The sequence below is a fragment of the Lycium barbarum genome, chromosome 2, assembly GCF_019175385.1.
Source record: "Lycium barbarum isolate Lr01 chromosome 2, ASM1917538v2, whole genome shotgun sequence".
Taxonomy (NCBI): Eukaryota; Viridiplantae; Streptophyta; class Magnoliopsida; order Solanales; family Solanaceae; genus Lycium; species Lycium barbarum.
In genome coordinates, this window is record NC_083338.1 from 87,515,869 (window position 1) to 87,533,604 (window position 17,736).

Consider the following 17,736-nt stretch of genomic DNA (forward strand, 5'->3'; position numbering starts at 1 on the left):
CCTAAGTTGTTGGGCTTTATGGTGAAAGATATTTTGAGGAAAGTGCTTAAATGGCTCTAAGATTAATGTCTCTTAAAGTGATTCACTATTATTAGTAACGTCGTGATGGTGATGTCATAAATGTGACTGTGGCGTAATATTACATATCTTAAGTATATTAAGTATGAGCATGATAATGGCCCTATGAGATGCACAACTTGTTCGTGGAGTGGTCCCTCGGTGAATTATAGATTGTGAGCGAGAATAAGACTTAAGTATAAGAATTATTGAAACAAGATAGTAAGATGTTTAGCATGAAACTCAGTGTATAGTGGCTTGATTAGTTGTTAAAGGGAAAGACGTGGAATATTAAAGACTATCACGCACCAAGAAAATAAATGAACCTTAAAAGAAGTTGGAGTAAATAAGAAATGACATGATTGCCACAGATAACCAGTTCACACAGTTTCGTTAATATACGCTGTTTTCGATAAAGCACAAGCTTGAGGAAGATGAGAAACACGTTAATGAGATGATACTATAGATGAGGATAAAGAGAGAAGTTGATACTTAGATGTACCCTTTGTGATTTCGTGGTGGAGTCTACTATTATTGGCCGGTCTATCGAACATGTGTGGACACAGTTCAGAGTCATGATACGTTTATGTGCTGGGAAAAAAAAACATGGCGTTATTAACCTTGAGGTTATCTTTGATTCAGATTGAATAACTTCGTCTTGCCTTAAGCTTGATTGCCATAAAAAGACCGTTCCATTTTCCATTTCGGTCGAGCCTAATATTGAGTTTGTAATGAGTTTAAAGGATTCAATTGGTATGTCCACAGACAAAGCAACCTCGTCGATAATATAGGTCGTATTTAACTTTAACTCGAGGCACCTGAGTTGAATAACTAACTAGCGGGTTAGTGTGAGTAGTTAATAAGTTTTTGAATATGAGTTGGTAATAAGTTTGTGACTATTCTGTCAGTGAACCTACTAATTATACCATATAATAGGGAGGTCGACTAAAACTTGGGTATTGATATGCTGTCATTAATCTGGTATATTTTTATTTTTAATTATAGAATGACTGCAAAGTCAAGGGAAGTAAATTATAAGTTACAAGATTTCGTGATTACGAGGTCACTATACCAAGTATAGAGCCCGGAGGTGCTTAATTTCTGTCTGTTGGGGAGAACATTGAATCTATGCAGATTTTTTATCACTAAGAGAGAAATGACTTAATTTTTATCATATGATGGGCAAGTATCTTTCTGTCTTTTCCTAAATTACGTGATATGTGGCATCAGTTACAGGGTGTTATATGCTATTCTAAGATAGACTTGTGATCAAGATACGCTGAGTAGTAGGAGAAAGGATTGGATAATCTGAAGACATGTACCAAGACTTATTTTGGTTAGTGTAAATTTCTGGTGACATCTTTTGGATAGAGAATGCACTAGTGATTGTCATGCACTAGAGAATTGGGGTATTAAAAAATGTTCCTTAGCTCTCTATTTGTTACGTTCATTAATGACATATACGAATATCTTCTCAGTCGATAGAAGCATATGCTGTGGTTGAAAAAGATGCCGAGATAATATTGATTAAACAACTGAGGTTAAAAGTGTGAAGTTTAATTTTTTACATCATGGCGTTATGAGCCTTGTGGTGTCTAGTAAAAGGATGGAAGATAGAGTTTAATACACACACTAAGGCTCTATCATGTGTTATGCTACAGTTGTTTTTATTTGAACATGCACAGTTGATCGATACGAGAGTCTTGACCTTATTGGGGATTAGTGATAGTCTCTAAAGACGAGGCTACTTGATAGTGAAAAAAAAAAAGGTAACATTCTAATTAAAGAGTTGAATGTGTGTACACCTATGGTGGTTGACTTAAGGAGATTTGTACTCGAAAAGATACAACGTTTATTTTATTTATTACTTTTTAGATTCACAAATATGCATTGGGGCCGCAGGAAGAGAGTTAAAATTGACAAAAGTTATTTGGGGTACATAAATGTTGTTCTTGTGTTTAAATCATTAATATATTAAATACGAGTGTTAGAGACTCAAAATTTCCGATGCATGGTTGTCTCCAATAGAAAGTAAAAATAGATCAATGTAGACTTTGGAGCTGGTCTATATGTTCATTCAGAAAATCGTGATCGTAGCTTGGGTGATATTGATTGACTTAGCGAGATTGTGTACCTGATTTAAGCTAAACTATTTTTTTATATATCATACCAGCTTATATGGTGTTATGTGTCAGAGATAGTGCAATGACATGAGATGTCAATATTGTCATGTGTGACAAGAGTAACAGTGCATGAGACGTTTATGTAGGAGCATGTGGATGTGTTCCTGCATCGTTATGTGAAAATGTTATGTAGGAGTGTATGGATGTGTTCCAACACCACTGTACATGTGAGAGATATGTAGAAGCATAAGGATGTATTTCTAAAATTGTTGTACGTGAGAGCATTATGTAGGAGTGCTTGGAGGTGTTTCAGCTCTACCGTATGTAAGATTGGTGGATATGTTTCGCCATAGGATCGTGGTTGTGGCACTTGGATTATGCTATCCTTGGGTGCCCAGTCTTAACACTAGTCAGATGGATATTACCTGATAAGTGGTTAATGATCAGTTGCTTTTGACCGAGTTCGTGTATGATATTAGTTTACACTTATTATGAAAATCTTGTCGTTTTAGGTTTTATACGAATGCTGGAGTCTTGCTCTATCTGGTTGATTGAATACTCTAAATCAGAGTAGTTGGGTCTAGACTTTGATTAGCAAGCCTTGAAGAAGGTTGCATTGAATGCGGGAACGATTTCGGAGAGCATAGAATAGACAAAAGTGTTATAGTGATAAACAAGATTGTGATTTGAAGCTTATGAAAGGGAGTAATTTGAAAGTTCTCAATACGAAATGAGTCATGAGATTCAGTCGGCAGGCAAAATCTTAGGTATATTGTTTCTTGTGGGATTTGGATCGAATTAGGTTAGTGCATGTGAACTTGCTTTACCTCTGTGATTGTCTGTTGTTCATATCTCGTGTTTCACGTGTCCATGCTTAGATCATATATTCGTAATGATAGCCATGATTCAGTCCAAAAAAAAAAAGTGGAGCTACATTAAAATTTGACTTACGAAGAAGGTTCAATATCTATTGTAAAGACAAGTGCGATAATTGAGCTCGAACAAGGTTTCTTAAGTGGAAGTATGGTGTGCAAATCATGTTTTTTAAGGCTTTATTAGGATATCGATATCGTCTCTAGTTGAGTCGTTTGAGCAAGAGAGGACAATGCTATTTTATTAAGAAAACAAGTGTGATAGGCCCTAATAAGGTTGGGTTGGACCAAAATATAGCTTGGAGCAGGTAAAGTTTCCTTTTCTCTACGAACAAGAAAAATTCATGACTTAAATTTATAGTGAGTGACTACTTTTAGAGGTTTCTTTTACTGTTAGCAGTGTTGTGTGAGATATTGAAAAAGGATAAGTTGTGGGGTGCAAGCGTATTACCGATAAGATTATGGCAATAGGTTGTGGTGGTAGCTAAGAGACTTGCTATGCTGCAAGAGGTACATGTTATATTATGTGAATACGTTCCGAGAGTGCATTTATGATCGGATCCATGTTATTGAGACTGAAATAGTGCTGGTAAATACGAATTGCGTCTTTTTGAACGAAGTTTTGTATTCGAACATATGACTTTGTTGGTTATGGATGAACAAGTATTCTGAAGTCAAAGTATTATAGTAGGACTATCTACAAAAGGATCACTTTGATAGTATGAGTGGTACATGCATACTGAGTATTCATATCCTGAAAATTTTGATAAGTTCTTGAACACGTTCGAGGACGAACGTTATTTTAAGTGGTGGAGACTGTAATAACCCATATTAAATTAGGGGTTATTTTGGTATTTAATCAAAGTAGAAAAAAAAAATATAGAAGAATTAAGTGGTACAAAATAAAAGAAAAGGAGGATTAAAGGGTCCTTTAGAAAAAAAAAAAAAAAAGGAAGGAAAAAGAGATGTGGGCCAAGCCCACAAAAAGAAGAAACAGAAAATAAAAAGCAAATAAAGAATAAAAGGGAGTAAGAGAGTCAGACGTGAATTGCAGGAGCAAAAGCAATAGAAGCCGAACAGAGAAAAAAATAGAAAAAAACGCAGTAGAAGAAAGGGAGAAAAAGAAAGGAAGAGAGAGGAGAAAAATAAAGATTTTTCACCCAACTCATTAAGGTAATGACTCTAATCTTTTATTTAAGTTTATTACATAATTATGGGTGAATCTTTATGGTGAAAACATGGAGATATTTTGAGGAATTGAGAAAATTTAGCTCTAGCGTTCTTCAACTAAAATCATTGATTTGAAAGGGCAAATAGCGTCGGATTTTAGACTTCTATATATCGTTGGAATCCTCTCATTAAGGCCTTTCCGAAAACATAAGTCTTGTTGGGTTTTGAACACATTGACCAGAGGGCGTTTTCGTCCTTTAAAATTTGACTTTAATCGTTTAAGCCTCTAAAAATATATAACTGGTATACCCTAAGGGTTTTGACCATTCTAAATCCGTTTTTGTGTAGTTTGAGGCAATCCGGAGACTCGAGAACGCCATTTTGATTTATTGTGAAGTGTGCTTGAATTGTGAATTTGAGGTAAGTGAGACTTTAAGCTTTGGGTACTTGCTTTTCAAAATCCGTTTTAAAAATATGTTTTGTCTGCCTGGTCCATGTGTTGGGGCAAGCGTGTGCTTGGCAGAATCGGTGGTTCTTAAGGCCAGCCGCATATACTTTATTTTCAAATACTCTAAAACTTTATTTATAAATTGTTTCGTAATGTGATGCGGCTGTGAGACATGATATTGGGGCATTGTGTATGCTTCCCTTAGCATTTTTTTGGGGCATACTGTATGCTTCCCTTAGCATTGTGTATGCTTCCTGACATATGTGGCACATTGTGTATGCTTCCCTTAGCATTGTGTATGCTTCTTGATGATATTGGGGCATAGTGTATGCTTCCCTTAGCATTGTGTATGCCTCCTGACATATTTGGCACATTGTGTATGTTGCCGTGGATTCATAGTGTTGACTAATTCTTTAACTGCCACTTATGACGGTTCGTAGTGGAAATTGTGTTGAGATATATAATATATTTGATAAACAGTGGTTTGGACCTTGGTTGCTGTTATATAATGATATATTTATGCGCATAATAATTTTTGTGCCTGTTCTAACACTTGTTCCAGGGGTATTTAAACTGGCGGGTCGAGGATCTTACTGGGTTATATTTACGTATAGCTCACTCCTTACCTGCATGTCCATGCAGATACTATTGGTGACGACGAAGCTAGTAGCTCACGAGTTTGCTAGAGTTGATCTATTGGTGGAGGTGAGCTGCCGCTTTGTTCGTGGAGGCTACCAAAAGTGTCTTTACCATTTATTTATTAATGTTTTTTCTTCATTTGGGATTTAAAAACCCAAGCCTTTTGTAATTCTCTTAGATGCTCCAGGGTCTAGTGTGGGATTTGGGCAAGAGTATTTGGTTAATATTTTGAGACACTAATTATCCACAATTAATTATTATATTATTTGAGTGCTTATTTAATTTGGTTAATGCTGCAAAATTATGATTAAGATATGAAAATGTGGTTCGCCTGGCCGGTGGTGTGTGCTGGGTGCCAATCACGTCTAGGGGGTATTTTGGGACGTGACACTTGCAGTACAGGCAGCATTCTGGAACATCAAACCAGCTCCAGTACTTCATCTGATTTGCTCCCTCTACTTGTTTAGCTATAATCATTAAACTGCAATTATTCTAGATCATTTTATTCAATCAGAAACCATTACGATAGATTCAAATGACCTTGATACATGGATGAACTTGCATAAAAATGTAAGATACCTTTCTTTTCAACAAACACGTTATAGGATGATGATAGAAACAATTTAAAAACAGTACCTTGAAATCCATATCTCCTGATGCATCTTCAGAACCCAATATGTCTGAAAGGATGAGTGGAGTTCCATCTCCACCAAATTCCTTTGTGTCCAGAACCATACCCATTGCTATGCCTGCGATAGAACACTTAACAGGAACACCAGCATCTTGCAAAGCTAAGCACCCACCACATACAGACGCCATACTGCCACATAGAAATGGTAAATGTCACAGAAAGGAAAACGAAGACAAACTCTGGAAAGACTAAAAAGGGATGATCCTTCATACTATTTTCAGGTTACTCAAATAAGACTGAACATAGTCAAGATAGACAAGAGAAGCTACAGATACATGCATGCACATATTTGACACATGTTTTAAGAGCTCTACCTCGATGAGCCATTGCTTTCAGTGATGGTACTCTCAACACGAACAGTGTAAGGGAAGTCATCTTCAGGAGGCAATATTGGTTCTAGTGCTCTCTCTGCAAGCATTCCATGACCAATTTCTCTTCTAGATGGGGCCCCTACCCGCCCAACTTCACCAATGCACGAGGGTGGAAATGAGTACTGCATAAGCAAGCCAACAGGTAAAGACAACATTGAAGTATTTCCTTGAAAAAACAAGTGGAATCAGGAATTTGCAAGTATATCTGCGAATGGCATCTTAAAGCTAATAGAAGAAGAAAAAGTACAGTGAGATTTAGGAATGCAGGACAATATTTGACATATGAGAATTTTTTAAAAAGAAAGGTTAGAAAATGGTGACAGAGGTATATGAAAATTACCACTATATTCAGAGCGAATAAAAAAACAAAATAAGGAATAGCAGCTTAATTTTTTTGATGACAAAGGAATATCAGCTTAATTATCACTAGATATTTCTAGGGATTTGAAGAAACCAAAAGGGATTTGAAGAAACCAAAAGAAAATCAAGAAACAACTAGAATAAACATATCAACGGTACTTAACATGTAATATGCAATTACACAACAGACTGGCCACTAAATGTAAAGCACTAAAGAAAAACACTTGATCTTATTAAATTTATTTCAGACGAACGTTTTAGCTAACAGTGACATATTGAAGAGTACAAGGCAGAAGGTAGCCTATTCCACCAGTTACATGCAGCATAAAACAATAATAGGTACTTTCCTTATCGGTTTAACTATCTATTGTAGACTGTAGTTATCTATAGGAATCAGTTCCCAACACGGTTTTAAGGAGATGAAGGTATAGATTTCAATTACTACACCAAATATGGAACTAAGAGGGTGTTTGGATTGGCTTTTTAGAAGTAGCTTATAAGCTAAAAGCCATAAGTTGGTAATACCCAACTTTTGGCTTATTTTTGTACTTTTCTTGCCTAAAAGTAAGTGTTTTTAGCACTTTTTATCTTTGCAAAACACTACGAAATTTAGAAAAGAACTTAAAAGCCGATCCAAACACCCTCTAAATCATCAATCAGAAAAGTAAAGTCTGTTGGTGGTTATGCTCTAGGCCATTGTATGGACCTTATTTGTTAGTTATGTTTTTGATTAATAAAAGAAGTTCTATTTATATTTCTTATTATTATATTGTTTTCATGTTACATATAATAATATATATCCCTAGTTAATCATTTATAATTTGATTATAATAGTAAAAGACTAGTATGAGCTTAATCGATAATTATGTGTACGGTACAAATGAAACTCATAGGTATTTGTTAGAGAACAACATACTGGATAGACCCGTTATGGGATCACTGCAAGAATCAGTGTCATAAGTGATTCTCATAATAGTTATGTCAATTAATCCTCACCTGAGATTATCACAGTATCATACATAAGGAACATTTTGTTTTGACATTCATAAATGTTATCTTTAACCGGATAATCATAAAGTGTATGATTGAACATAATGTGAACTATGTGGAGGATAGTGATTATTCAAGATGGAATTTGTCCCTCTCATTGAGAGAGATATCTTTTGGCCCCCTCGATTAGTAAGACTGAGAAATGCATGGTCGTGCTCAGATGAACTGAAAGAGTTATCAGTATTATTTGACTTATCAGTTTACTAAGGGATCGAGAAATTCTATTTGAACAATATAAGGATGACACTATACATGCCTTATGTTCGAATTAGATACCGTGTGACAAGGACTATGACATATGCTATTTAATTAGGTTATTACGAACTTTAAATTATTATTACTTGGGTTCGTCATAATGTCTTGCTAGAGACCAATTATGATTTGTGAAATTAATATAGTATTAATTCTACTGCCAACGTAATATAAACCTATTGGGTCGCACATCAAGAATGTGATGAACGGACTGGGGTTATTTTAGTAAATTTGTATTTATATATTATGAATATATATATTCATATTTCTGTTATCGCATTATTTAGATAATGTAATCCAAATTTATTTTATGGTTAAAATATAACTCAGAGTTATATTTATATTTTCGAAATAACTATAAATATAAATAACAGTTATCTAAAGACTGAAATATTTAATCAAGTTAGGACTCCTAATTAGTTAGGATCTTAATTAATTAGATATCCTAATCAGCTAGAACTCTACATGAGCTAGGGTTCGTATTATTAGAATGAATGTATCACTATTAATAGTGAGAGACAGCAATATTTCAGACAAAAAAAAAAAAAAAAAACTTTTGCATAGTTATTTTCGAAATAACTATGACCTAAATTCTGGTAGGCGACTTAAGCTCTGCAACCCGAAATTATACCCCAAAACTCGAAGCTAGCACTTCGTGTCTGTTTGTGATCATTCATGTGTGGATACTGGTAGAGGGTGGTCGCTCGTTTTCGAGCAGCACCTACAGTTCGTTTTTGGCAGAAAGTATATCGAGGAATCACGCATCAAAAGGTAAGTTATCTGATCCGTTTGTCGAATTGATTTAAAAACATGGATCTTGTATAGGGATTAAGCAATAAATTTTATATTCCACTGCTATTCTGTACTTAAGATTGCAGGAATTCCCTTCAGTGGTATCTAGAGCCGCTTGTGTTTTTCGATCAATTTGTGATCATTCATGTGTGGATACTGGTAGAGGGTTCGTTTTCGAGCAGCACCTACAGTTCGTTTTTGGCAGAAAGTATATCGAGGAATCACACATCAAAAGGTAAGTTATCTGATCCTTTGTCGAATTGATTTAAACACATGGATCTTGTATAGGGATTAAGCAATAAATTTTATATTCCACTGCTATTCTGTACTTAAGATTGCAGGAATTCCCTTCAGTGGTATCTAGAGCCGCTTGTGTTTTTCGATCAATTTGAAACTGCCATGTTTTGTGTGTATGTGATATGTATGTTTAATTGGCATGATTTAATTTCTGTATGTATGTCGATGCCTGAAAAACAATCACATGTATGAGATGCCATGTATGAATAAAATTATTATACTTGACATAATAATTCAAAACATTAAATACCCTCACAAAATTGTAAGTTTTATGCCATCCATGATTAAAACACCTATTAAGACTAATAATCACTAAAATGTAGGATCTGCCAAAGCGAGCTACACTAGATTATCATAGTCAATAGGATGGGTAATGGTGTTACCTATTTGTTTAAAATGGTTAAACTTAATTAGGCTATCAACATGGTTTTGAGTCTAAGGCATAACATGAGATTATAACATGACGGGGACATATGATGTCAAAATCTCATAAATATCTAAAAGTTACATGTGATGTAATTGATAAAGAGTTTTCTACCTAAATATTTGATTTTGAGTGACAGTCACAGCTGCCTTACAATTATATGAAATATGGATTTTAGCCTACTATGTCTTTTGCAATTATTGTAATTGTTATATTAATATTTTGGGATATTAAATGGTGGGAGCTTTCATGAAAATATAACTAAATTGTGCATATTTTGATGTAGATCAATGGCTTCAAATAACAATTCCACACTATCACTGCGATCTGTCCTTGAGAAGGACAAGCTGAAAGAAAATGGGCATAACTTCCTTGACTGGTTCAAAACCTTGAGAATTGTTCTCAAGCAAGAATGGAAGTCTTATGTTCTAGATGAACCTATCCCTGCAGAGCCTGCATCTGATGCATCTAGGTATCTAAAAGAGAAGTATAGGAAACATACTGATGATGCTATCGATGTTGGTCGTCAAATGTTGGCCCCCATGTGTCCTGAACTTCAGAAGGATATGGAACACATGGTTACCTATGAGATGAGTGTCCATCTCAAGGAGACATTCCAACAGCATGTAAGGCAAGAGAGGTATGAGACTACCAAAGCCCTTCATTCTTGCAAGATGGTTGAATGTGCATCAGTTAGCCCTCATGTTTTGAAGATGAAAGGCTTGATTGATCATGTTGAAAGGCTTGGTTTCCCACTTAGCTTGGAATTCTCCACGGATTTGATCCTAAATTCATTGCCTGATAGTTTTGCACAGTTTGTCATGAACTGCAATATGAATAATATGGAGAAGTCCATTGCCGAGCTGCATGCGATGCTTAAAACGGCCGAGCAAAGTGTGAAGAAAGCCCCTAAGCATGTACTCATGGTTAACAAGGGAAAGGGGATGAAAAAGAAAAGCAACAAGGCGGCAAAAGTTTCCAATCAGCCTAAGGTGCAAGCAAAGGCTAAACCTCAGCCTAAGGAGAAAGTTCCAAAAGGAGTTTGTTTCCACTGCAATGAACCAGGTCATTGGAAGAGGAACTGCAAACTCTATTTGGAGGAATTGAAGAAGAAAAAGAGTGGAAACTCTACATCTTCAGGTATTTATGTTATAGAAATTAATTTGTCTACTTCTACTTCCTGGGTATTAGATAATGGATGTGGATCTCACATTTGTACAAACGTGCAGGGACTCAAAAGGAGTAGATGCTGAAAAAGGGGGATGTAGACCTACGAGTTGGCAATGGAGCAAGAGTTGCTGCTGTAGCTGTAGGAGCCTATGAATTAGTTTTGCCCAATGGGCTTTTGTTAGAGTTGACCAATTGCTTTTATGTCCCTACTATGAGTAGGAATATTATTTCCGTTTCTGTTTTGGATGATGAAGGTTTTTCTTTTCTTATTAAGAATAAGAGATGCTCCATTTATTATGATGATTTGCTTTATGGTATTGTTGATTCATATGTTGGTCTTTACATCTTAAATCTAGAACCACCTAACAAAGGTGAAATCTATAACATAACTACTAAGAAGATCAAACCTAATGATTTGAATCCAACCTATTTGTGGCATTGCTGTCTTGGCCACATAAACAAGAAACACATCTCTAAACTCCATCAAGATGGACTTTTAGATTCATTTGATAATTGCAAATCTTGTTTACTTGGCAAGATGACAAAACAGCCCTTTACCGGATACGGTGCAAGGGCTAGTGACTTATTAGGCCTAATACATGGTGATGTATGCGGTCATTAAGCCTACAAGCTAGGGGTGGATATCAGTACTTCATTACATTCACCGATGATTTCAGTAGATATGGCTATCTCTATCTAATATCTAATGAAACATAAACATGAATCCTTCGAAATGTTCAAAGTTTTTCAGAATGAAGTACAAAATCAACTTGGCAAGACTATTAAGATACTTCGATCCGATCGAGGTGGCGAATACTTGAACCGAGAGTTCGATGACCATCTAAAGAATTGTGGAATTATATCACAACTAACTCCACCAGGAACACCATAGTTAAATGGTGTATCCGAGAGGAGGAATCAAACTTTATTAGATATGGTTCGATCTATGATGAGACAAGCAGATCTTCCTTCGTCCTTTTGGGGCTTCGCCTTAGAAACAGCAGCGTTCACTTTGAACGGAGTTCCAACCAAAGTGGTCGAAAATACACCATATCATATATGGACTGGGAGAACACCTAGTTTATCTTTTCTTAAGATTGGGGTTGTGAAGCTTATGTGAAACGACAAATTTCAGATAAGTTAGCAGCCAAATCTGAGAAATGTTTTTTTGTGGGATATCCTAAGGAAACTACAGGATATTATTTTTACAATTCCTCCGAAAACAAAGTGTTTGTTGCTCGGATGGTACCTTTTTGGAAAGAGAATTTATTTCAAAAAAAAACCAGTGGGAGCAAAGTAATTCTTGAGGAGTATCAAGAACCACAAGATAGCATGGAACCACTAATGGAATCTCAACAGGTTCCACAACCAGTTGTGGATCCCGTTCAAGAGACACAAATTCCACGCAGATCTAATAGGACACGACATGAGCCGCAAAAATATGGATTTCTCATAACAGACAGTTGTGATGTATTGCTCATGGATCAAGATGAGCCTACTACCTATCAAGAAGCTGTGTCTAGTCCAGATTCCGAGAAATGGCAAGATGCCACGAAATCTGAAATGCAATCCATGTACGACAATCAAGTTTGGAACTTGATTGATGCACCTGAAGGAATAAAAACCATTGGGTGCAAATGGGTTTTCAAGAATAAAACTGACATGGATGGCATAGTGCATACCTACAAAGCTAGACTTGTTGCTAAAGGTTTCAGACAAACCCATGGTATAGACAATAATGAAACCTTTTCACCAGTCGCAATGCTTAAATCCATAAGGATTCTCATTGCCATTGCTGCATACTATGATTATGAGATATGGCAAATGGATGTTAAACAACATTCCTTAACGAGAATCTGCTTGAGGATGTGTACATGACACAACCTGAAGGTTTCAAAGATCCATTTATGGATTGAAGCAAGCATCTCGGAGTTGGAATCTTCGTTTTGATGAAGCAGTCAAACAGTTTGGATTCATCAAAAATGAAGATCAACCTTGTGTATACAAGAAGGTTAGTGGGAGCGCAATAGTTTTTTTTGTGTTATATGTCGATGACATATTACTCATTGGGAACGATGTCCCTGTCTTGCAAAGTATTAAGATGTGGTTAGGAAATTGTTTCTCAATGAAGGATTTGGGAGATGCTGCTTATATCCTTGGGATAAAGATCTATAGAGATAGATGTAAAAGGTTAATCGGTCTGAGTAAAAGTACCTACATTAACAAAGTGTTGAAACGGTTCAGCATGCAAGATTCCAAACGAGGAGTCTAGCCAATGTCCCATGGAATTCATCTCAGCAAGACTCAATGTCCCATGACATCTGATGAGCGAGAACGCATGAGTAAGATTCCTTATGCTTCGGCTATAGGATCTATCATGTATGCCATATTTGTACTCGGCCAGACGTCTTGTATGCATTAAGCATGACGAGCAGATACCAGTCAGATCCCGGTGAAAGTCACTGGACAGCAGTCAAGAACATCCTTAAGTACTTAAGAAGATCTAAGGATGCATTCTTGGTTTATGGAGGTTTGGAAGAAGAACTGGTTGTAAATGGTTACACAGATGCAAGCTTCCAAACCGACATAGATGATTTCAGATCGCTATCAGGATATGTGTTTGTGTTAAATGGAGGAGCAGTCAGTCGGAAGAGTTCTAAGCAAAGCACTGTTGCAGATTCTACAACGGAGCGGAGTATATAGCTGCATCGGATGCAGCTAAGGAGGCTGTATGGATCAAGAAGTTCATCTGTGAATTGGGAGTAGTCCCTAACATTGATAACCCTCTGGATCTTTACTTTGAAAATAACAGTGCTATTGCACAAGCTAAAGAACCTAGGTCCCATCAGAGATACAAGCACATACTCCAGACGTTACCATCTTATTCGAGAAATCGTTGAAAGAGGAGATGTCAAGATATGCAAAATACCAACCAATAACAATATTGCTGATCCACTGACCAAAGCTCTTCCACATGGCAAGCATGATTACATGCTAGGTCAATGGGTATTAGATACATGTTTGATTGGGCCTAGTGCAAGTGGGAGATTGTTGGTGGTTATGCTCTAGCCCATTGTATGGACCTTATTTGTTAGTTATGTTTTTGATTAATAAAAGAAATTTTATTTATATTTCTTATTATTATATTGTTTTTTTTTTAAACTGGTAACTGTATTGTATTCCATATGAGCAAAACAGTACATAGGTTGTACTGACACCATATCTACAAAAGTACTCCAAGACTCTACTATTCTAATCCTATAAAAGGGCAGCCCGGTGCACTAAGCTCCCGCTATGCGCGGGGTCCGGGGAAGGGCCGGACCACAAGGGTCTTTTGTACGCAGCCTTACCTTGCATAGTATCATCTGAGTAAGCCTGATTACACCAAAAACAAAGCAATAAAATACAATTCAACTTGACCTTCTGCACTCCATTCTCTATACTCTCAAAACATCTGGAGTTTCTCTCCTTCCATATTGCCCACCATATGCTGGCAGGGACAATTCTCCATCTGTTTCTGTTCTTTGCCTGTAATCCTGCCTCTTCCCAACTCTTTAAAGCCTCTGAAAACTTGCCAGGCATGGTCCAAGCTATACCTTTGAGATTTAAAAATATTCTCCAAAGCTGTTGCGTAAACTTACAGTGTAGAAACAGATGGTTAACTGTCTCTGCTGTTTCTCCACAGAAGAAACATCAAAAGCATAAAATTATCCCCCTTTTCATCTAATTATCTTGTGTAAGAACTGCTTCTTTAGCTAAAAGTCACTCAAAGCAGCAAACTTTATGCGGGATTTTGGGTCTCCAAATGTGTTTCCTGGGCCAGTTGGTAATCTGTTGAATTGATTGATTCAACATCCTATAGGCTGAACTAACTTTGAAAACTCCTTTGTTATTCCCCAGCCACCAGAAAACATCCTCTACTATCTGAAGTCCCTTAAATTGTTCCAGTATGTTAAGAAAATCAGCCACTCTTTGTATCTCCCAATAATTGATTTGCCTTCTGAAAGTGAAATTCCATCCTTGAGGTGTCCACAAATCAGCCACAGTCCTTTGATGATCTAAGACAATATTGTATATATCTGGAACTAGTGTTTCCAGATTACCAGCCTCAAGCCAATTGTCCTTCCAGAATCTGGTTTTGACCCCATCAACTACTCTGATCTTGGAGTTGCACTTAACTTCATTCCATAAGGCTTTTATGGATCTCCAAAGACTTAACCCCATATGGTGTGGTAATCTCCTTTGTCATCCAGCTATCTTCCTCCTCATATTTTGCATTAATGACTTTCCTCCATAGAAGTTGATTTTCATTGGCATACTTCCATAGCCACTTCATTCTGAGTGCTTTGCTCTGCATTTTCATATCTTATTATTATATTGTTTTCATGTTACATATAATAATATATATCCCTAGTTAATCATTTATAATTTGATTATAATAGTAAAAGACTAGTATGAGCTTAATCGATAATTATGTGTACGGTACAAATTAAACTCATATGTATTTGTTACAGAACAATATACCGGATAGGCCCGTTATGGGATCACTGCATGAATCAGTGTCATAACTGATTCTCATAATAGTTATGTCAATTAATCCACACACCTGAGATTATCACAGTATCCTACATAAGGAACATTTTGTTTTGACATTCACAAACGTTATCTTTAACCGGATAATCATAAAGTGTATGATTGAACATAATGTGAACTATGTGGAGGATAGTGATTATTCAAGATGGAATTTGTCCCTCTCTTTGAAAAAGACATCTTTTGGGCCCCTCGATTAGTAAGATTGAGAAATGCATGGCCATACTCAGATGAACTGAAAGAGTTATCAGTATTATTTGACTTATCAGCTTACTAAGGGATCGAGAAATTATATTTGAACAATATAAGGATGACACTATACATGCCTTATGTTCGAATTAGATATCGTGTGACAAAAGGACTATGACATATGCTATTTAATTAGGTTATAATGTCTTGTGTTCAAATTAGATATCGTGTGATACTATTACGAACTTTAAATTATTATTACTTAGGTTCATCATAATGTCTTGCTAGAGACCAATTATGATTTGTGAAATTAATATAGTATTAATTCTACTGCCAACGTAATATAAACCTATTGGGTCACACATCAAGAATGCGATGAACAGACTAGGGTTATTTTAGTAAATTTTTATTTATATATTATGAATATATAAATTCGTATTTCTGTTATTGCATTATTTAGATAATGTAATCCGAATTTATTCTATGGTTAAAATATAACTCAGATTTATATTTATATTTTCGAAATAACTATAAATATAAATAACAGTTATCTAAACACTGAAATATTTAATCAAGTTAGGACTCCTAATTAGTTAGGATCTTAATTAATTAGATATCCTAATCAGCTAGGAATCTACATGAGCTAGGGTTCGTATTATTAGGATGAATGTATCACTATTAATAGTGAGAGACATCAATATTTCAGACAAAAAAAAAACCTTTAGCATAGTTAATTTTCGAAATAACTATTACCTAAATTCAAGCTCTGCAACCCGAAATTATACCCCAAAACTCGAAGCTAGCACTTCGTGTCTGTTTGTGATCATTCGTGTGTGGATACTAGTAGAGGGTGGTCGTTCGTTTTCGAGCAGCACCTACAGTTCATTTTTGGCAGAAAGTATATCGAGGAATCACGCATCAAAAGGTAAGTTATCTGATCCTTTTGTCGAATTGATTGAAACACATGGATCTTGTATAGGGATTAAGCAATAAATTTTATATTCCGCTGCTACTCTGTACTTAAGATTGCACGAATTCCCTTCAAAGTCAACTTCTCGGACATCTTCAGGAGGGGGAAGCTGCTTGATGTTATACACTAAATACAACAAGCCTGATTCGCATAATTATGTTCATAAAAGGAGTGAAGCAAGTTAAAATAAAAAGTTTTACGCAGAAGAGAAAATTTGAAGATGAATCTTTTCCAATTTATTCACAGATCTTATGCACTTTAAATTGCCTTGGCTAAACAAAAAAACACGTCCATACTTCAAACCATGTATAGCAGCGCAAAGGAATTTTTCACTTTCCTAAGTTTAGACTATCATCACTACCATTATGTCCACATTTCCGAAAGAATAGTGAGCTACAGATGATCCACCATAAACATAAGCTTCTTGTCTAGTCCCGTGAATAAAAAGAACCTATGTATGTCTATTCGGTTGAATATTCAAATGAGAAAACAAAATGAGACACGACGAGCCATCTCTTCATCCTAAAATTTAGTGACTAGCTTCTCTGGGTGGAGACAACAGTTGTTGAAAAAGTTGGTCTAAGTAATCTGAGCATTCTGTCAAATATTTAAAAGCAATGGATATAGTGGTTATGGACACTTTACGACCACTTTTTGATACCTTTATACATCTGACACGGGACATGTATATCCTCTAACACTCTTCGACACGCATAACCCAATTTTCGGGGTATATGTGCAATGATGATATTTTTTTCTCCTTTTTAATTGTTTTCGGGCCTTTTGTTTTTAGAAATTGAAGCGGCATAACATGCTGAAGAGTTGATATACAGAGAAAGTAGGTTCCACGGGCGAACGAGTGGGCCTGGGTAGAGAGAGGTCAGTCCAATATGCTAAAGAATTTGTTTAGAGCAGAATTAGCAGTTCAATGGGTTGAATCGTGAGAGAATAACCCAAATCGGCTCGATGGACCAATTGAGAGAAACAAACCTAGATCTATAAGATAGGTAGCGAGGAAACTGTTGTGAGAACCGGTTACCAAAGATTTGCGAAAAACATTCACACTAAACCCAAAACCTCGAAGTAACAAGTGAAGTAGTCTAGCACCACTATATGGAGACCCTTGCAAAATGGTTGTCTGGCAGGTGTATCTCTACACGGGAAATGCTCTTGTGAACACCTTTGAAGATTATAAGCTACTATCATGTCAATTGAAACTTAAGGACCGCTCGGTTTCGGTTATAGAAGATATAATCTCAACATAAAAAATC

General features: G+C 36.0%; 1 protein-coding gene across 1 annotated transcript in view; it reads right to left on the minus strand.

The window, feature by feature from the left end:
• Window positions 1-17,736, minus strand: part of LOC132626612 (probable polyribonucleotide nucleotidyltransferase 1, chloroplastic) — a 94,323-nt gene that overhangs the window by 17,848 nt on the left and 58,739 nt on the right. Inside the window, 2 exon segments of the mRNA XM_060341534.1 lie at window positions 5,946-6,129; window positions 6,315-6,493. Of these exon segments, the coding sequence (XP_060197517.1) occupies window positions 5,946-6,129; window positions 6,315-6,493 (363 nt within the window).